We start from the raw sequence: 21,545 nt of genomic DNA on the forward strand, positions 1-21,545 counted from the left end.
GGCACACAGTTGTTTGTAGTGAATAGGCAAAGGTCAAGATCAAAGCGGGATGTTGATGCTCTATCAGCTCACACTCGCTGTGGCTTTGCAGTACACACAGAGACAGCAGCTGAGGTGACACTTCTACGGCTGTTGCCTCCCAGCCAAGTGAGCATTGCCCATTTATAGCTGGGCAAGCTCAGAGCAGGTGGAGTTCAGAAGATGGGGAAGACTTTTGTGATTTTATTTTATTTACATTATGTGTACCGGAAGGCCTGAAAGGAAGGGTCAAGGCCTTGCTATACTTGCACAGCATAACACTTACTCAGCTGAGAAACCTCCAAACTAGATGCAGGAGACAAATCTGAAGGAACAGGAGGGGAAGAATGAAACAGAAGAGTAGAGAAATCAAAATGATTTGTGACAAGTATCATTTAGCTCCTTCGATTTTTCTTTAGAAAGAAAAGATAATATATATTTGTTTGGAAATGTGACAGACTTAGAAGGAAGTGTGCATCAATTCTATGCTCCTCAGAAACACTTCTGCATATCTGATAGATTGAATTATTTGATCATCAGCATCTCAATGTGCTTAGATAACATACAGCTTTCAAAAAGACATTTAGTTTGTAGGGGTTTTGGTTCCTGGAAGCTGTGTGGTTAATCATTCACTTAAATTCTGCTATTTTTATCTTGTAATATTGAAGTTGGTATTCTCAAAATACACCCAATCTTGATAAAAGATTCTGACTGTTTCTTTACCAAAGAGAATCTTGCTGAAGTTGCTGATTTTGGTCCCAGGCCATCATGAGAGGCTGTCTGGGTTTGTTGAGAAGGCAGACTGCTGGTAGCAGCATATGTTTGCTTTGAATACAATCAGGGAGAGAGTTTCATCTCCTAACAGATCTGCTTACTCTGTGCCTTTAGGCTTGTACATGTGTAGTTTCGTTATGAAAATATTTCACTTATTTCGTGTTGCTGGTAGCCCCAAAGAGCAGCAGCACACTGTGAAATGCTTTTTTGGCTGGCTGAACTTCCAAACAAGGGCTTGATTTTCCACATGTGAACTCACATTGCTGTTATTTTCTTCTACGGTTATTAGCAAACATCATTATTAGTGATGTTTTGCAGTGCTGCATGAATACCCTAAACATTGCCCTGTATATGTTCAGTGGACTCTTCTAGAATTACCAAGAGGTGCAGGTGTCAGTGGAATTACGCTGTAAGCCCAGATCCACATGTGCAAAATCACAGACCAGCTTTTCATGCTCTTTGCATTGATTCTCAACCCTTTTTGATTTAGAAGAGGGAACTATATCAGTCTGTGTTAAGAAAGGGGCTGGCATCAAGAGACTGTTTTCTGCCATTTTCAACCCTACGGGATTTCTTCAAAGTTTGCAACAGTCAGTTTAGTCTCAGGCTATTTACTGTGCTGAAGTCTCTTGCTGGTAGTCTGAGAAATCTGTGGAAATCTGTGGTCCTGACAAAACTTGAAGACTCAGAAAAAATTTGAAGAAAGCTGCACCTAATGGTCCAGCCATTACACAGGACCCCAGAGAGCTGCCTGGAAGGGAAAGTCCCAGAGACCTCTAAGGACAGCAGGAGAGAGGCTTCAGTGGGAGCTTTACTGTAGCAGTGCTGGAACTAACTTGAAGAGTTGTTTGCAGTTACAAGAAACCAGAGAAAAACAGTTTGACTCTTCATTTTATTTGAGTTCATCTTACTTAAATTACCTCTGCAAATAAAGGGATTGACTTTGGCTTAAATCTTTAAGGAAACCTAATGAAAACCACAGAGCTTCATCAAGTTTTTTACTACAATGCAAGCACATCCTGAAAGCAATGTGAAATTTTCATTATTTTGATGTCAAATCAAAAGAAGCCAGATGTGGCAAAAGTATTCACAGTTTAATTGTATTTTGAGAAAATTTGACCTAAATCTCAGCCTTGGTTAAGAAGTCCAGATCATTTAACTTCTGCATAGTTTGGAGTTTTATTAAAGTTTGTCTGTACAGTTTACACTGAAATAAAGTGGCTTTGCAAAGCATTACTTGAATACAAGTTATCGACAGGAACAAGTTTGACCCCTCCTCATCTGTTTAGCCTCTTAGAATTTTCCCTTCCTCTCTCCAAGGGACCCAGTTCAGTTGACAGGCATTGAGCAAATCTTTCCTGAAGCTCAGGCAAAGGATAGTCCTCATCCGGCTTGTAGAGCAGGGCTCACCTCTTCCACCGTGCTTCCTGTATGAGCAGAGTTATGTGCAAAGCCCTTTCTTGTCTTCCTTCCCGTCAGAACTGCAGAACCATGAGCAGAGATGCCTGCAGGGGAGAAAATTAAGCATCGGTATCACAAGGTCCCAGCTGGGAATTCTGTAACCCAGAGGAGTGAGGTAGCAGAAGGAAGAGAAGGGGAAGAAGGGGAAGAGAACAAGACCCCCCCCCCTTCTTCCTGCTACGCATGCCTGAAACGTTACAGCTCTTTCTGCTAGCCGTATCCCACTAATTCCAGGGTCTCTTTCCTGTTTCCCTCACTCACTAAAATCTTACTGCCAACCTGAATTTTGCCTGTATGAGGGGCAGTAACTGGGGTACCTCTAAACATGCTTGGTAGTTTCCTTACAACAGTATTAGTCTGTGACACAGGAGACACAGGAGACACAGGAAGCACTGCTGATGTGTAAGATACCAGACAATGATGTATAAAATGGTTGTATAAAACCCTCCCAATGTTCTAAACTTTGATAGGTGTTCCTTTGCCCTTGGCAGATATGGGCCACCATCTCTCTGCAGGCACAGAGTGTAGCCAGCATCCAGCTGCAAAATGCCTAACTAGGTGATTTATAATTGTGTCAGTAGCATGTGGCTTACCCAATGAAAAGTATTTTACTGAGCATATGCCTGGTTATCAAATAACCCCTCACATGAGGGTGATTTAAATGACCTGAAACAGGCTGAAGGTTTGGTGTGGTGAGGGGGAGTATTGGAAAGAGAGAAACCTCTGTAGCCCACTAGTCACTGGCAGTCACCTGAGAAAGGCAAAGCCATAGCTCTGGTTAAAAATCTGGTTTTGGAACTTTAACCCTGAACTTCTCACACCAAGTTCATTAGCATTCCTTGGGATGCTGCAACCATTAGGCTGCAGAGCATGCTCCATCTCTTCTCCAAGTCTGTGACCCACTGCAGTGAAGTCACTGGTGAAGTGCTGTCCCCAGACCCTCAGGATAAGACACTGCAGTACTTCAGGCAGCTGTGGCATCCTCTGCCCAAGCCAAGCAGCTGTATAGCAGGTTGTGTTGTAGTGCTAGGTTTAGTTTAGCAGGCTGCAGCTTTCCCTGAGAGCTCAGCGGAGCTGCTTAGGGCACTGCGACCATTTCCCCCTCCCGTAGTCCATTTCGGACGGCTCCGCACTCTTGCTCCGGTAACTATCAGCTTTACAGCACAGTGACGGTGAAGGAGGCGAGAAAGGGTCTCCCCATAAAGGTTTAAGAGGATCTTAAATCTTACATCTTGTCCAGCGATCCTCAGAGACAGAGAGACCTCGTGATCCGGGCTCAGGGACTTTTTCTCAGGTTTTTTTCTCAGGGACTCAGGAGTAGTACATGGGTGGAGTTGGGGTACAGAACCCAGTAGGGAGAACTTGAGGGAGTGGCCAGGGCTAGGGGCAGGGGAACGTGGCGGGGGGAAACAATGTGAAAGGCATTTAATAAATGAGTCAGTGGGAAATACAACACCACAAGGTTGGAGAAGCCAGAGTGCTTCAGATCACACAGGACACCAATATCTTACAGGAGAATGAGCCATGTACTAGGTGCATGGCCTAACCGTTTCTGAAAAATCCCTTTCTGACACTGAAGCCATTTATCCTGTGACAACACTTGTGAATTGAGCTACTGGAGTATGGCTTCAGGGACCTACTGTGTATAGGCAAAGGAATAGCATTTCTCTGCTACTGCGTTCTTAAGAAAAGATCTCTGAACAACTCGAGGTGCCACAGACCCAAGCAGGCCCTTTGTGAATGGCTCAGTTGCACTTAAATGAGTCTGAAAATTACCCTTGTTTCCCTTGCTCTAGACTCAGATTCTTTATCTGCATTTGCCAGCACCACAGAAAGCAGAGAAAGTGTACCTTAAAAATGACTAAGAAAGGATTCCATGGCCATGGTGGGATGGCCACCATTTCATGGTGGGATGCTTTGATGAGCCATCAAAGTGATCTGACTGAATGTCTGCATTTAAAAAATCTACTGCATACGTTTTATTCTGTTACCTTAGCTGCAGCAGCAATTCTCTGCTTGTTTTTCTTCACAGCTCTTGTTTTTATTGGTGTCTACTAACGAAACACCTTTTGTCACGGAAAGGGAAATGAGTCATCATTACTGGAACACAGTTCAAGTCTCTGCAAGATGCTTTGGCTAGTTCTAATTACAGAAGGAGAGCTGGGGTCTGTGTGGTGAAGGCATTTGGGTCACTTGGAGACTTTTGTTTAATAATTGTGCCTAGTGGCTGGATTTTTCTTAAAACATACAGAGGCCTCTTTTCTCACCAAATAAAACATATGTTTTCATCGTCTTGACTGAAAAGGGTATTTCTCTTACCCAGATTTTCAGTGGAAATTATGAATCATGAGCCACTATTCAACATGGGTGGCTGTTTTCTTTAGTATGTCTATATTTTCCAGTAAAGAACATACTTTTTTTCTTTGATTTTGAAACAGAAAGATTACAAACCCAGTTAGCAGGAAGAAAAGACAGGGCCTGATTCATCTGGGTTGGATTCCTGATGCAGATGAAGCTTCTTTTAGCTTTTGAAGCTGGTGATGGTGCTGTAGGAAATGCTTCATACCGCTTTGCCTTGACAGTGTGAAAAAGAAACAAGAAAATGCAGAAAAAGTGCTCAGCAGCAGCTCTTACTCTGCCTTGATGTGGCTCCTTGGCCAGGCCAGACTGCTGTGGACCAGAGGGTGCCTGTCCGGCTGACAGCACAGCCCTGTCAGGGGCTAAGCAGCTCCTTCACAGATGGAAAACTGTGGGAACAGTGTTTGGGAGGACAGTGTCTCTACCAGACCCTCATACAGGGATGAAGCCCCCAGGCCAGGGACTATTTTGCTGAATAAATATATTATGTTGAAAGAGATCCTTATTCACTGGCTGCATGTTCTAATAAAAAACCCACAGCATTTTGAGTAAAAAACATGGCTTTTTTTTAGAAGCAAAGGTACTTTTTGCTCTGGAAGTATGCCTTAAAAATTGCTTATTGTAGTCTGCAGAAGGTCTGTAGTTCATAGAAGTTACTGTTCAGCTAAGGTTTTGTCAATCAACTGGGTGGATGTCAGGTATTTTTCTGGAAGCTACCCACAGGCAGTGTTTGCCAACTTCTTTTGCAAATGGGGACTGTGTCATGGTTGTGAGATATTGCAGCTCCCCAAATACTAAATCCTTTAATTTAATTTATCTTCCCTACACTCCTGGAACCCACACATCCCTCTAACACAGCCTCTAACACAGACAATGTCTTTAATTTCTCTTTCATGACCACTGTATAACCAAGCAGAGGCTTCTGCTAGGCCCTTCCCTGAGTTTCCCCTTTCTGCACAAGTGAGCCACTGTAAAGTCCTGCTGCTGTCAGCCCATGTCCTGGAGCACTACACTGCTACAGGAGAGAAAATCCTGGCTGGGCTTGTGAAACACAGGAATGAAGAAGAGCCAGGGCATGGAATGAGGTAGATTTCCATGGAGCTGTGGTTGGGACTGAACAGCAGAGACACAGCCAGGAGGAGGGACAGAAATGCAAGCACTGGTCTGGCTTTCAAGGATGTTGGTAACAGGAGCTACTGAGGCATAGCTCAGCTTCATGAGAGCAGCAGGACTAAGCTCTGATTCCCTTGAGAGATTCTGTTGTCCCTTTGTCTTGTGGTCCTGGTCCTGCCCAGCTGTGTGGTAGCCCCATAGACAGGAGCACCAACACAGGCTGTTCTGCTGGCACTCAGCCAAGTCCTTAATACAACATCCATTGTTTCACTCAGGCCTAAAAGAGCCTTAATGAGCAAATCTTTTTTGGGGGGGGACGAGGTGGAGTTGTAGGTTTTGGGGGTTTTGGGGGGAGGGTTGTTGCTTTTCAAAGCAAGAATTATTCAACTGAATAGATAAAAACAAGTACCTTATATTTTGTGGATCAAAGTAGCCAGGTAATGGTCTGAGAATCCCAGTTTTGAGCTTCTTCCTCTACTATTTGGCCTCAGGAGCCTGGAAAGCCTATGCAGTGCTCTCATACTCCATAGATTATGTTCAAACTGCCACCCTTGGAAGGCAATATGTTCCCTCTCGCTCTCATCAGCTGGTGCTAACATAACTTCCACTTTTCTCGGTGTTTCAGAGATTCTTTCAGAAGAACCCTAGGGCAGCAAACAAGTCTTCCTTCTCATCAGTGGAAACAGAATTCCCCCTTGCAAGTCTTTGCACGATCCAGACGTTAAATCCTGGCTTCAATTTTGAGAGATGGCAATACAATATATAAGCTGCAGTGAAACTTGCTGCTGCAGTGCATTGAGACAGGGGATGAAATATCATTGGTGATGGATTTGCCAACAGTGTACTAAAAACTGGGAAGAGTGTTGCAGGATTTAATATGTGCAAGACATTCGATATTTCAAAGTTGTTAATGTTTGCAGCTTTTAAAAATTATTATGCTTGATGTGTGCAGCAGCTAAATCTTTCTTGTTGATAATCAGAGCTGATTTATCTCTTTTTAAAAATTGATCTCAAGCCATACAAGATCTTATTACTCCCAAGAGGAATTAAATAGCTCAGGCATACTCATTTAGATGTAGTTCACCCCCTGACCTCTTATTCATATCCCCAGTTCATACCTGTCCTGTCCATTTTGTCAGAAAAGCTGTTTAATCCTCCCTATTCCTCCCTCTTCTCCAAGCAACCCCACACACTGAACTGAACTCATAATCACAGAACATAAATACAGATCTCAAACATTCATCTCTCAAGGAAATGGGAGATTTTTATGATGGTGGGTAGACTGCTATAGCCATGATGGACTGGACAACTTAGGGGATTTGGGTATATGGAGTGTCTCATTGCAGTTAAAGTCAAACGAAGGCAGAGACTTAGATCCAGCTCCCATACAAGTAAATCTTGTATGGGCAGAAGTCCCTACTGACCAAATGGATTTATTTTTAACGAAATAATTTCAATTATCTGAATTTTGTTTTATTTTTGCTGTATTCTTCTGCATGGCAACTTACAGATTTAAATGTATAGGGAACTTCCCACATTATAAAACACTTTATGAATAATGGCGTGTGATATCTTCAGTACCAATCCTAATTTTGATTCATTTGTTTGCTTTACTCAAGTTTGGGAGTCTCTTTTCCCCAGCCTTAAATAAATTTCTTGAAGTCTGTAAGAAATATGATAGAATTTAGAAGTATTTGAACTTTGAAGTCAATGAAATACCTGCACTAAGGGAAAATGGTCCTCTTAGTGTCATTTCATTCCCTATACTAAATACTAGATATGAAATTGCAATCTTGAAGCTAATCATTAAAGTCCAAGAGCATTCATACTTATGTTCATAATTCAGGTTGGGAAGATAAGCTTGCAAAATACATATCAAGGTTTGCATTTCAAACCATCTCTAGATATGCAGGTGTTCAAATTATGATATATTTATCATTTATCTTTCCTCATTAAATGGTCTTTTCCCAAAATTGGGAGTTTCCAAAAAGAGCTTTTACTTTTTGAAATGATGACCTTTTAGGATATCTGGTTTTTTGTTTAGTCTTACTGACTGTTATTTTTTATTTTATTTTAATCCTTTCTTGTCACACCGTCTATAGACTCAGTTCATGTTATTTTTACATAGTTTTTTCTTTTTTTTTTTCTCATTCTGTCATCCTTTGTCTTATTCTAGCTCCTTTTGATTTGGAGGTATTGGAAAATGGCAGAAGGAAATTGAAAAATATCCCAGAATAATCTGGGACATTATAAGCATACTGCATAAGAGATTAAAGGAAAGGAACAAGATATGGAATAATATGAAAAAAACACTTTCTCATGCAAATAAAAGGAAATAAACACATGCAAATAGTGTCATTACCTCACTGCCTAGAAACAGGTCCAAATTTCTGGGTTTCAGTTTTTTAATATTTTTTTTTCCTTAGTCCTTTTCCTGTTTCCCACTAAAATGCTATACAAGGATAAATTGCCCTGTACTGCCTCCCCATTGTGCTGTGGATATTATTGAGCTTAATTCTTTCACATGACAAGCATACATGCATGAACATTCTTATGGACACATATAGCATAATAAAAAAAAGTTTTATTAAGAAAAAATATATCTTTTTCCAAAAAGAAAGGAGTAATGGAACCCGAGACTTCCACAAGCTTTGTTATAATGAGTATAAATCATTTATCTCTCCAGTGCAGGATGTATGTATTTTGAACTGCCTTGTTCAGACCTTCATCATTTGTCCTTTATCCAGCAGCACCCCAAGGCAAACCTCAAGTTTTTCCTTCTTTCAGAAACTCTTAATTTCTTGAATTTCCTTCTCAGTCTGGTGAAAAATTCTAGGGGATAGGACTCTCCACTCTTACATAGGATCTTGCATCCAGTTCTTCTCATAGGTAGTAGATGTTAGATATATTCACCAATAATTTTCAAACACAATAATTTCATGAATTTTTTTTTTAAATGGTGAGATCAATGTATTTATGGATGTACAGAGGCATGCTTAGTTTGCTGGGGAGGTCAGGTAATTTGTCAAAGAATGGTGGGAGAGAATGTAATGTGACCCAACACACCAGGGTTCCCCTCTCCATCTCTGCCTAGGAGCTGGTTATCCGAGCAGGGCTGTGCAATTGGCAATCCCCACCACATTTGGTGCTTTACTCATCTTCCTTTGCTTAATGTCACAGTTAGCAGTTTGCACCTTCTATCTGCAGTACTTCAGGGTGTCCGGGTGTTTCTTGAGGAGAACCCTGTTCTTGATGTACCAGCTTATTTCCTCCTTGTCCCCATTTGCCCCATCAAATTTGAAACCAGCCTTCTGTTTTCCAGACAAGCAGGCCATGTATCTTTCTCAATAGTGTCCTCTGACCAATATTTGGGTATTTTAAAGTATTACAAAGAGGTTCAGAATCATTGTACTGCTCTGGTTCCAGCAGCCCAAAGGTCTCTGGCAAGATTTGCAGGCTGGATTCACAGCTGGTCATTTATGGTCAGAGTTTTGATGGATTTCACATGGAGCATGAAGGATTGATCATTTCGTTCATACTGAAGGTTCTGAGCAATTTGAGGCAGGTCAAGTAAACATTAAACCCACTGGGGAAGTTGTAAAGGTCTCATATCAAACCACAAGAGGAAGGTAATTGCAATGCAGAGTCCATGAATATACTGGCCATAGGACTGTGTTGTGTTTGTGCTGCAAGACATCAACAGGAGAGATCGTGCCTCCTAGTTTAGGGACACATCTTGTAAGTTTGAACTGAGCTAAGGAGCAATTGCAGTCTTACAATATATTCATCTTGTAATATATTCCTCTGTTAGTAAAAACATTCAGGATTTAGTTAAATAAGAGGAGCCCCAAAATGTGAGTGGCAAAGATGTGTTGATACCACAAATATGAAAAATGCAGATGCACATAACCTGAGGTAGTGTGTCACAGAGAAGTCTCTGCTATACTCTCTCAGGTTTTGTTCCCCTGCTAAACTAACCCTAACAAAAGGGCATGTGCAATACATGGCAGTATGGCTGTACCAAAGGATTGGCTTTGGAGGTAGTATTTTTTTGTTGTTCTCAGTGGAAAGTTTATCATAAAGGAGACTAGAAAATAAAAGTTCTCTCTGTAGAAGCACTACAGGAATCTAACATTTTCTTCAACTAAAAGCTGACATCTTTAACACATTGTTATCATTTCATGTCCGAGTCAGTGGATCAGGCAGGGTGCCAGTTCACAAACAAGGCTAGAGCAAAACACAACTCAGAACAGTACTACAGTGGGTGTCACATGACTGAGTACAGGGCCATCACAAGAGCTAAGGGAGGTTGGGAAAGGTGGAGAAATGCTGATTTCCCATTGTCCAGGTTCTAGTAGCTGGAAAACTCCGCTTCCAAAATTTTCACACCACAAGCAACTTATACCTAGAATATTAATGGAGACCATATGTCTGAATCAGTCCAAATTCTGCTTCTGTTCTGTATCCAAATCTGCTTCTGTAGTAGCTTCTGTAGGGCTTAAGTAGTTAGGAAGTTCCTCGTTCTCTGCAGAATATTTGCCCTTAGCCAGTAACACTCAGTAAATCTAGTGAATCGCTTCACCACAGAGATTTTGCGTGCCATGCATCATCTCAAGAATCTGAACAGAACAGTTTTATACCTCTTCCTCATGCATAAGATCAGTACTTTGCACAGATGTGAAGCGGTGGCATTTCTAGGAAACAGCCCACCGTTATGACTCAATAGGTTTCCAGAGATTTTGCTTTTAATTTTGTCTTCCTGCAACATGGCAACATGAACTCCATTAAGAAGCTATTGTAACAGTCCCACCCAGTCACCCACCCACCCAGAATCAATGGCAGAGACAGCAAGCAGCTCTTTCCCTCCCAGAGAAAGCCTTGTAACAGACACAAGTAGAGGTACAACTAGACTTAACACAACCTCAGATTCTTGGTTTTTTAGCTGCATTCACTGCTGCCATGGGCATGTATTCACTGTTGTACTCATGGGAGTTGGAGTTCTGATTCTGCCAACAGAGAGAAAATGTCATGAATTTAATTTGTGGTCACTTACCTTTGCCCCTCCTGCCTTTGCTCATTAAGTAGGGCAGTTATTCTGACTGTTTTCAGTGGGAACATTAAGGTCAGAATAGACAGGTCAAACTCACATAGAAAACTTGGAATAAAACAAACTGAAAATAAAAAACACACATTGCCCAAAAGAATAGCTAATGTCCATGGTCTTCCTTCTTTCCTGAGTCAAATAGTTCTTGGTTTAAGTGGTTTTGCAGCAGAACAGTGCTGGAATTGCTCCACTGATGATTGTTTTCCCTTAAAGAAAACAATCAGGTGAACTGCTTAGAGCAAAAAAGTAATTTTGCTGACCTGTGCAGCATTTCTCCTCTTTCCTTTGGTTCCAAACCATTAAATCAATAAACAATTCCGTCTTAGAAAAATTAAATCTGAGCTGCTGTCATCAATTACTTGAATTCCAGTGGTAAATGAACAACTCAGTCTTTTTGTCAAAAAACCGAGCACATGCTGAGTGAGTATGTGCCTGTTCCCCACCCATGAGCTTTGGAAGGAGGGTTCTGCATATTCTCATATTCTTGCTTACCTTGTTCCTTAAGCAACAGGCTACAACACAGAAGACACAGAAAATGGCAAAAATGATCAGGCCAATAATTATCCATGACACAAGTCCTAGTGAAAAGCAGTCCTCCTTATCTGAAGATGAGGAGGCAAAAAAAAAAAGGCATTACTGATAATTTTCATTTTTGCCTTCAACAGATAACTTCAAATTCTTTTCCCTCTTCATATAAATAAATTAGCAAAAGTGAACTCTGAAGAAGGATTTTCCTGAGGTGAATTGCCACCTTGGAAAAGTGTATTCAGCAGGAAGCAGAAGATGGCATTTTTTCAGGAAGGGAGGTGAAACTGTTGGTACACAGTGCTGAAAGTGTAGACTGAAAAGAAACCAAGCCAGGCTTGAGAACATGCTGAGGAAAAAAAAGAAAAAAAACCAGAAAAATCCTAACCTCCAACATGGTGTTTCAGATCTGAACAAGGTTTAAGCTTATATGCAGTAAGTACCACAGGTGATTTAAAGGGCAGCCTGGACAAAAGAAGGATAGATTTTGGCAGTCGTGTTTGGATAGGAAGGCAAGCTGAGGTACTCCAGATTACCCTTGCCCAGATCTGGGAGAAAATATGACAGGGTGTGAAACATTTAGAAAAAACTCCGAGCATCTGGCTATCCATAAAAGTGGAAATGGAAACTGCAGACAAAACCAAATGTCACAGCTTGAGTCTGAGAAGGTTTTTAAATTCAGAGAGGATTGAGAGATAACTTGACCCAACCATGTAATTGCCTTAGCATTTCAGCTTCTATCTTTCTTTATTCCTGGTGCTGGGAGAGAGAAAAAGAAAGCAAGGGAAGGACAACAGGCAGTACCATGTTGCAACTGAACTGTATGGAGAACCAAGAACCGGTGTGAGTCAAACCACTATTAACCCTTTCATTTTAGTATACCGAAGAGCCACTGAATGAAATCCAGGTCAAAATTAAAGCCTGGGCAGTTAGTCTTCTGGAGTTAGTCCAAGCCCTTCTCAGTAAATGGCCAAAAATTCTCAGCAGTCATGTATCTCTTCTGCTCTAAGAAGGCTCTAAAGCTGAAGGTCTGCTTCAGAGAGATGAACACCATCTTCTTCACACCTCAATGGCATCACAGAGTTCCATATACCACAGCTAGTATGGATATTGACAACTGATTTTCTTTAATCCTAGGCATATGAAGATAGCTCTCAGAATGGATCTTTTTCCCACTGGCTAAACCTAATCTTAACATTTATATTCAGCAGCTTGAAAAATGGACAAGGCAAATTGCTGTTGCAGGCAAAGGTGAGAGTGCAGTATTCTAGAAGCTGTAGTCAAGCTAACTTGGGTACCACCACCAATATGCAAAGCTCAGCATGGCCTGCAAAACCTGCCCAAGAAGATGAATAAATATGGAGAGGACATGCTGAGTAGTCTGCCAACACAGCTCCACTGTTACCAGCCCCCTGCTAAGTAGTTTTAAGCTGCCTGGTAATTAGCTGTGCAAACTCAAGTCACATTATTCACTGCAGCATAGCTATGCCCAACATCTACTTATCAGTAAACTGAAGTGAGGGGAGAAGTAAACTTACCTTGGATGTACAAATAGGTTTCTTTCAGACAGCAATCTATGTAAGGAGGGGGTAAGAATATCTCCAGGCAGTAGGTATAAATGTCAATATCTTTTTTTTCCAGATTTTTAAGAATGAAAGTGGTGCTGCTTCTTGAATTCTGTGTCTGACAATAGCTGACATTACTCTTGGCGATAACTCTCTCTTCGCTCAAATGGAGTGCACAGATTTCCTTCTTTTCACTCCCTTTGAAGAGGGTCATGCTGAACTCGCTCACATTTTTGGGGTTGGGGAATGTGAAATTGAAGTTTCCATTTTCAAATTCCACCATCACCTGGGGATCAGAGACATGGGGCTGATCTGAAGACATGACAACAGTTAGTCACTCACCTAGCAGTGAAAAGAATCCTTAAAGTGCTAAGAAACTCATTTAAACAAAACAAATGAACCATGTGATTGTAATTTAAGGCATGTAGGTACTCAGAATGGTCTGGTTGTGGAAAGCAGCCCTCATGATGAGATACCAGCTCATCATTCTGGTTGTGTCAGACATTACTGATAAAATAAATGAGACCTGGCCTATTATCAGCTCTAAGGAGGTTACTGTTAGCATTAGATCAGTGACCTTGATAATATTACTTGCTACTAAAGTTAGTAAATGATAAAGTTATTAATATTACTTACAATATCAGTTACTAGATATTGTTTAAAGGCCCCCTGGACCAAACACTGTATAGACATGTAATCCCTGCCTCAGTGTCAGATTGTCCTATTCACAGATAAAACAGCTGGGACAAAGATGGTGATGATGATAATAATTATCTCTGGGTTATGGTTCATAATCTGTACCCTACTGAACACGGAATTATAAAATCATTTAGATTAGAAAAGATGCTTAAGATCATCACGTCCAAGCATTAACCTAGCATTGCCAAGCCCACAACTAAACCTAACACATCCACTTAACTTGATGTCGTCTGCAAATTTACTGAAGATGCAGCCCTCATTGAGGTCATTGATAAAGATATTAAACAGAAATGGCCCCAAAACTGAGCCCTGAGGAACCCGACTTTTAAGAGGCCTCCAGCTGGATGTAACTCTATTCACCACCGCTCTCTGGGCTTGGCCACCCAGCCAGTTTGATGATGTAGCTGAAAATTTAAAATGGGATGTGAACCCCAAGCTCCTACATAACTGCCTTAACCACAGGACCTGACTTGTCTTTGTGGCATAGATTGTGATTTGAGGCATGACAAAAAGTTTCAACCTAATTACTTAGATGGTTATAGAACCGTTATCGCTCAAATAATGGAAGGCATAGAGGACAAATGTCTCTCTGTGTGTGCACCCTCATGAAAGCCAGAAATCACATTTGACCTTCCCAAAATCTCTGTGAAAAACTCTCAGATGTTGTGCAACTCTCATTCTACAAACTTCTTGGAGAAGCAAAGAAAGTAAACTGACCGAAGATGTCCTGCTACCTCACAATTTGATTTTGTAAAGTCAGCAACCAATAGCACAGAAAACTCCCTCAGACAAAAATATGTTTAAATGTGCAATAAAAAAAGAGAGTTTTTTCTTCAAGGGCAGTATTTTCTGATGTAGAGAGGCACTTAAAACCATAAACCAAATTAGGCAAATGCATCTTACCTATATTTTTGCACAGGCATGATGAGCAGCTGTCAACTCCTGAAAAATACAAAATTGTTTTCTGTTTAAAATTCAAGAAGAGCAATGCAGAAACAGGGGTTGAGCCATGCAATGTTAAGATGCTGAAGCTATTTTTAAATTTGTATCATTATCCTATCTGATCCTTTCTGTGCTACACTCTAAAGTCATATGATATGATAAAATGATGAAATACAAAAATCAAAGTAGAAAGAAAATGCCCAAGGCAAGCATTTATATTGATCATACATATAACATTCACAAATTCTTAAAACACCTCTGCAAAGTAATATGTGTACTTCAGAAATAGAACTGATATGAAAGTAAAACTTTCACCAAGATACCGAGGAAATCTGCCCGAAATAAAAAGCATACTTTTGATTTCTCATGAATCCTGATTTTGCAATGAGCCAGCATTATATTTTTCCCAGACCAAATTATTCATTTCCATCAAGGTTTATTCTGCTTCCCCCACTGCTTAACACTGCATCGAAATATGTTATAATTATCTGGACAATGTTCCAATACATACAGCCAGAAAACATTCAAGCAATGCATATGGTTTAGTTCCTTTTCCAATAGCAACTTTTTCTCTCATTCTTCATAGGTGACCTTCATACCAGAACACAGACACGTTTTTAATAATTGTTCTGGTTTTGTTTTTTAAACTGCTGCCTCCATCACCATACAGTATGGCAACACTTTGGATTGGTTAATAGTACTGGCAACACAGCACAGTCTGATAGTGTTTCATTTAGAATTTTTCTTTTTGCAGTGCCCTAAAATTAAATGTTCAGATAAGTAGACAGACAAACAGAAAAAAACTCTATCTGCTTTTCCTGTTTTCTGGTAGCCTGAGTAAGTTCTTCGGATGCTGCTTGGAATGAAATGTACCTACAACAGGATTTTATGATGCTAAGGAAATACAGGGCAGATACTTAGAGACTTTGATGCACTATCCTATTCTTGTTACTGCTACATGGTAGTCTAGATCCACACAGAGTAGGTCCCCAGCTGTGCCAGGTATTGCACGGCTTGCATAACAAATAATCTTTTTTTTCCAAGGCACCTGTTATCTTTGACATTTGGCCTGTATGGGCACAGAAACATAGGATCATTCTCTTTTGGGTACCTTTGTACGATCTCAACTCTTTCAATCTTTTAGTGTTCATGCTTTTTCCTTCTTTGAATTCTGGCTCCCCAGTTACTGCCATTGGCAAGGGCATTTAAATGAATGATACTCATTTAAAATATTTTTAGTGTGACACAGAAGCTAATAGATTTCTGGAAGACACTTTGCGATGCTCAGAGAGCAATAGAAACTGTTATACCTTCTTGATTGATTTACCATTTTCCTAGTTATCAAATTCTTCCTGGTTTACTGTGCACAGTCAGCGCCCTTATCTAATTCAGTGACAGTTCTAATATCTGTACTTCTCTCAGGACTATTACTTAAGTGTATGATAACAGACAAGGTACTTAGCATCTTCTGTGAAGATAAGGCAGAGAAAACACACAACTGGTGTGAAGACAAGGCAGAGAAATCACACAACTTGCCAAGCCACAGTGGAATACAGCTCTAGAACCACTGAAGGAACAGAGAGAAAGTGCAAACCCTTAAAATGTTATATAGTCTGAAAAGCTGAAAGCAAAGGTCAAACAAAGAAATAATTCTTAATTACTTATACGTTGCATGATGAAAGAAAACAGTTGCTATGAGAACAGCATTTGAGATAAAGGTCATTTAAAATGCTCTGTAGTTTGACATCTGTAGTTTGGTAGCACATACCTTAAAAATTAGGCCAAACAGCCAACAAATTATTTAGGGAATGGAAGAAAAAACCACATGTACAGCAGAAGCTAGGGAGCAAGATGAATGCATAAGGTAATCTGATACTTTTAAGAAGCATCTGCCTGGAGCTGAAACCTCTACATTTGTCACTGGTCATCTGAGGGGAAAGGCAGATGCTGACTCTGTCAGGGCAGCTACAGAGCCAAGTGGTGCCATATTCCTTCGATGTCCCAGAGGAGCCTGGGACAACCCTACTCTGAGCACTAAAGATCAACTTCAAATTTGTTTTCTCTGTTTGTCTCTGAGAATTCAATTTGACTGTTAGCTAATGAAATTGCCCTTTCATACCATGTGGGTTAAAATGTTTGTCACAGATCATGATTTTAATCCTTGTTTTTAATGGAAAAGGGCAGAGAGAGGTCATTAAGCATTTAGTTCATATGACCTTGTGGCAAGCTGAAAGATTGTTTTGTATTCTCTCCAACCCAGAAGCCTAAAATGCCTGTTTTCAAGAAAGACTCAGTAATACATTTCTCTGAATGAGCATTTTGGTAAATGCGATGCAATTAGTATTCCTCTGAAACAAGCGCCCCTGTAGAAGAGTGTGCTTAGCATAGGATAAAGGCGGCACATTTTAGAATTAGATTAACAGTGCCTGAGATTAAAACACAAAATTGTCCACATGGATGACCACAATGGGTGAGAGCTGATATAAATTTCCAGCTCACTAGTTATTCCAGATCAGCTCCTAATTTAAATGCACTTGCTGAATACTAAAAAGTTGCTCATTCCCCCTCCCTGTGCCTAACTGCTGATCTGCTGTGCCCATTTGTACTCGTTTATTCCTAGGGTAATCATGTGGACCTGTAGCACTCTGTTGTTAATGGCCAGACACATTTGGGATGTTTCTTGCCAAGCTCCAGTCAGAATGCATGTACATTTAGTGGGATGTGAGATAGGAAACTGGGGTTTAAACATCCAATAATATTGAGAGATTCACTGACTAATTCTCCCTAATTCTACATCAAAAATATGTGAATAAAAGTCTACATTATGGTATTGCTGAAATTGAACAGAAGATTTCCACTGGTTCAGCAGTAAAAATGCTTAGATGTGGCTGTAAGATTCTGTTTTGTTATTTTTCATAGAAGAGATAATTCAATTGCATACAAAGGTTTGAGACAAGAGGAAACAAATCTTTAGTTTCTTTCCTAACAGTGTCACAATGTGGAGTTGCATGGAGTTGTTCCTGGCTCACCTGGTGTGAAGCAGAGTGCCAAGACAAATATTGTGGTTTAGATATAAATCTAAGAGATTACCATGTGTATGAAAGTTACATCTTGTTATGTTAAACTCTGAAGGAGAGTGTGTGTACATTCGTGTATAAGTGTATTTACAGTTACGTACATTTCCGTCTCAATTTCATCTTCAGGGCAGCAGGAAAGACTTTTGGCAGAAGTTTGGGAATTTCAATGGTAGTGCGCTTGGATACCAAGGACAATGGAAAATGTGTTGTTTTCATTTTAATGGGATTGAAATTTTGAGCTTTCTAGTAGCTCTTTGGCAGACAGAGCACTATTTGAAAACATCACCAGTCCGTTACGCATTTTGGTCCTAACAGAAGTGTAGAAACCACTTTCAATCACTTTTCAACTTGGGGTTTAGGGTAGAACAGAATACTGTTACTTGGTTTTCTTGCTGTTTGTATTATCTGCCCCAGCTCTCAGAAAACTAACTAGCTGATGAAAAGAACAAGCGTAATTTCACTTGTGTGTGTTTGCCTTTGAAAATGAGCAAGGAAATTGCAGGCGCCACCTTTACAACAAACACATTTGTTTTGTTCATACTAAATGTATAATGAAACTACATACAGTTTTTAAGTTGCTATAGTTTTGACCCTTCAAGCCACTCTGAAAGATGACACTGTCAATTTAGTGTCATTAGTCATATGCCTAAAACTAACATGTTTCTATCTTTCAAGAATCCAGGATTAAGGAGGAAAGAGTGCTTCAGGGCAAAGCTAGAATTATTCTAGGAAGCCATCTTTAATCTGAATTATTTCTATGGTATAATTTATGTTGAGAAATAGCGAAATTCTTATAAAATATACCATGGAAACAACAGCCAGTGTTGATAACATTTCAGAAGCCCTTCTAAGAATTTACCGTGGTTTCCTCCTGTATTGACAACAGGAGATCCGTGGGTGAAGAGTGATGACGCTTTGCAAATGTTGGTGTGCAAAAGCTCATGTGCAATGTTTCATAGCAAGGGCCACAAGTGCTATGGAATCCTGCCTACAGCTCTGTACTCCAGAATCCCATTGCCCGTGTTTCTCTGCAGGCAACAGAGAGGCTCCCTGCTCTTATGAACTATTTCTTTATCACAACTGGGTTCTCAAATCATAATGCACACATGCACACATAGGTATCACTGTCTGTGACCTATTTACAGCCATAGGTCACAAGTTATGCTGAGAACACTGTACGACAAAAAACATGAGAGGTACCATTTCTTCTTACAGGCAGTCTCTTTCTCTTGTCATCTCCTTTCCCCAGTCCCCTGCCCAAATTCTATCCTCCATATTTGAAGGAAGTGAGAAAGAAGGGAGAAATGGTGGTATCAGATGGAACAATTTGCACCCTTGAAATTACAGCTTATTTCTTCCCACAAGGAAGGGACTTCTAGATAGCTTCAGCCATGTGTAGAAGCATGCTGGTCAGGTATTCATGCTAAATTGACTAGGTGAGAAGTATGGAACCAAACTGAAAGGATTTTTTGTTAGTAGATTTAAGAACAACATTGCAAGGAGAACTCCCTTTAGAGGAGTGATTTCAGAGAAACTGATTACAATTACTCTTTCCTGTGATTTCCCCCACCTTTTCATTCTATCTGAAAACTCAGTATACTATCCATATATTAGTTAGCCTTCAAAAAGGTATCTGCATTACCTAAAGAGCTGAAAACTAGATTTTATTGATTGAAAAGCTTATGTTCTTTATGTGTGAAAGAAGCATTTAATAGCCTTTGGCATGACCTTCAAAGGAGCATATTTAGATGGTTTTTAGCAACTGTGCACACTAAATCTCAGATCTTACTTATATGATGCATCATAACAAATCCTTGGACAGAATATTTATGGAAAAAAAGACTTTTTAATCAGTTATTATCTGTATTTCCATCCTGATCCATTAATGTGTAGGTTTCAGAGAGGTAACAGATAAAGTTGTGATATTTTACTTTGCATAGCTCATATAAAGCACTGAATCTTGTTAAATCTACATCCGTGTTTATGGCTGGACTGAGATTGGTGCTGTCACCTTCTCAAACACAGCACAGGAATGCCATGCTTCCTCTTAAGTCTGTGTTTCAAGCCTGCACCAAAATGATCTCATCTAGTTTTCCATGCCATATACATTTTTCCTTATATAAAAATTCCCTGCCCAAACGAGAGCTGGTTTAATATCGATAACGTGGTTTCTCTTATTATTCACCATCATGCTGCTATGAAATCTTATATCCATCAAGGGAAGCTGGCTGGAACACTACAATCTAAACAGCTAAAGGGTAACACTGAGCAGATGAGCTAAAGACCATAAACAATGAGAACTTGTACTTTTTAGTTTCAGAGCAAATGCCCTATGCTGGCAGGAGTTCTCTTCCCCCCAACTCTAGTGATATTAACATTGAGAGCAGTCTTTTTGCAGCTGTTACCTTTATTCCTCTAACCCCTTGCTATCATGCCTCATTTACTGTCTCCCATCATTTGCCAAGTTATATTCTATAGAGACACCTACTGCAAGGAGAATAACCCAAAATGTTACTCACCGTACAGGGCTTCAAACTGGAAGCAGAGGACACAGAAAGTTACAGCAACTGCCTTCATGCCTGCCTGACACAGAGGTATCAGCCTTCTGTCTACTGTGAAGATGGGGAAGAACACATGGGTAGAAAAGGAAGTGGTTTGTGGGCTCTGGGAAAAATTGTCAGATAATCAGAATGACTTGTTAACTTAACATTGATCCCCTGACTACATTATAGCTATGTCAGCATCAGCTGTTGCTCATACCTGTGAGGTTTAATGCTGTAATTTTTTTTCCTACCTAATGGTTTGCTGTCACAGACAGGAGGATGAAAGATTTTCTGATGTTATTTTTGATGTTCACTTTGCAAAGACTCTTTCTGGTAAAGTGTATCACGAGAGAGGCTGCAGTCATCTACAGCAGACTTCTGCAGCTGGCCCATGGGCAGCAACTAGTATTAACTTACAGTACATACATATTTGTAACTGGCAGCCTAGCTTCTTCCCACCAGTTTCAACTGGTTTTATGTAACTTATGGTCTGGCTCTCTGTGGAATGGTGGAAACCATTCGTAATGGGGTAGGAGTCTCTCGTGTGTCCTGGTCCTGAAATTCATGGGAAGAACATGGCCAAATTGCAGAAAGATCCCTTCAGCCCTGTGACTTCTAAAAGATCCCCTCCAATGTGACTTCCATCCTGGAGATCAGGCTTGTTTTGCCTGAAGTTTCATGAGAAACTTCATGTGGCTCTGTGAGAGGAGATCTGACTCAGTGCCCTAGAGCCTCAGGTCAAAAGACTCTCTCCTTCCTTCTTCCTTGCCTTTGTGCAGCACACTCTATTCTGGCCTGTTATCCATCTTTATTCTGGGAATGTTTTAGGACCCTTGGTAACATGTTCTGCAATCATTTAATCCTGGCTGCTTATTTATGTCTATAATATTAATTTTAGTGCAGAAAATATGCAAGAAAAACAGCTTATAAACCATATTCAATATGCTAGATACCATTCACATTTCTGATTGCACAAAGACAAAACACAAAGGACTGCTAGTGGTGCCTGACAGACACTGCCAGGGTTGAGTCCTTGTAGTGGTCAAATAATTGGTAAATAACAGGACTGTGTTACAGATTCACTCCTACTTTATACTGTGTGAATAAATCCTCACACTTGTTTACTCTTCTTCAAAAAGTGATTTAATTTCTTTCACTGTTACTGCTAAAGATCTGTTCAAATGGACATTGGCAGAGTTTTACTTTCTTCAAATCTTTTCAAAGCCCTGGTAATCTATGCCATTTTAAAAATTACATTCAGAGCTAAATCTGAGTCAAGTCAGGTGTTGATCTTAATTTTCAGCTCAAGTCTCTGAGACCAAAATTAAGGAACTCGAAGTAGAGAAAGTTTCTGCAGTATGCTTTT

At 40.3% G+C, this 21,545-nt stretch overlaps 1 protein-coding gene across 3 annotated transcripts; it reads right to left on the reverse strand.

Annotated features, from left to right (window-relative positions):
• Positions 1–1,781: 1,781 nt before the first annotated feature.
• LOC116446754 (inducible T-cell costimulator-like) lies at positions 1,782–20,259 on the reverse strand. Of its 3 annotated transcripts, none has more exons than XM_032115099.1 (6): positions 20,156–20,259; positions 14,521–14,559; positions 12,892–13,230; positions 11,321–11,430; positions 10,646–10,730; positions 1,782–2,297 (listed from the first exon to the last, which is right to left on the reverse strand). In XM_032115099.1, the coding sequence occupies exons 1-5, from the start codon at positions 20,211–20,213 to the stop codon at positions 10,647–10,649; spliced, it is 630 nt and encodes a 209-aa protein (XP_031970990.1). In that variant the 5' UTR covers positions 20,214–20,259; the 3' UTR covers positions 1,782–2,297; position 10,646. The 3 variants fall into 3 exon arrangements, with proteins under 3 accessions (XP_031970990.1, XP_031970989.1, XP_031970988.1); XM_032115098.1 differs by lacking the exon at positions 1,782–2,297 and adding an exon at positions 8,289–10,129; XM_032115097.1 differs by lacking the exon at positions 1,782–2,297 and having other exon boundaries at positions 8,289–10,730.
• Positions 20,260–21,545: the final 1,286 nt, after the last annotated feature.

The sequence above is a fragment of the Corvus moneduloides genome, chromosome 7 (assembly GCF_009650955.1).
Source record: "Corvus moneduloides isolate bCorMon1 chromosome 7, bCorMon1.pri, whole genome shotgun sequence".
NCBI lineage: Eukaryota > Metazoa > Chordata > Aves > Passeriformes > Corvidae > Corvus > Corvus moneduloides.

Excerpts from the sequence above, each read along its gene's own strand:
- LOC116446754 (XM_032115099.1), bottom strand. The coding sequence starts at position 20,213 with ATGAAGGCAGTTGCTGTAACTTTCTGTGTCCTCTGCTTCCAGTTTGAA. Across the intron at positions 14,560-20,155 it reads CCAGTTTGAAGCCCTGTACG|GAGTTGACAGCTGCTCATCA; the intron begins GTGAGTAACATT and ends TGTATTTTTCAG. Across the intron at positions 10,731-11,320 it reads CCTGTTGCTTAAGGAACAAG|AATCAGAACTCCAACTCCCA; the intron begins GTAAGCAAGAAT and ends CTCTGTTGGCAG.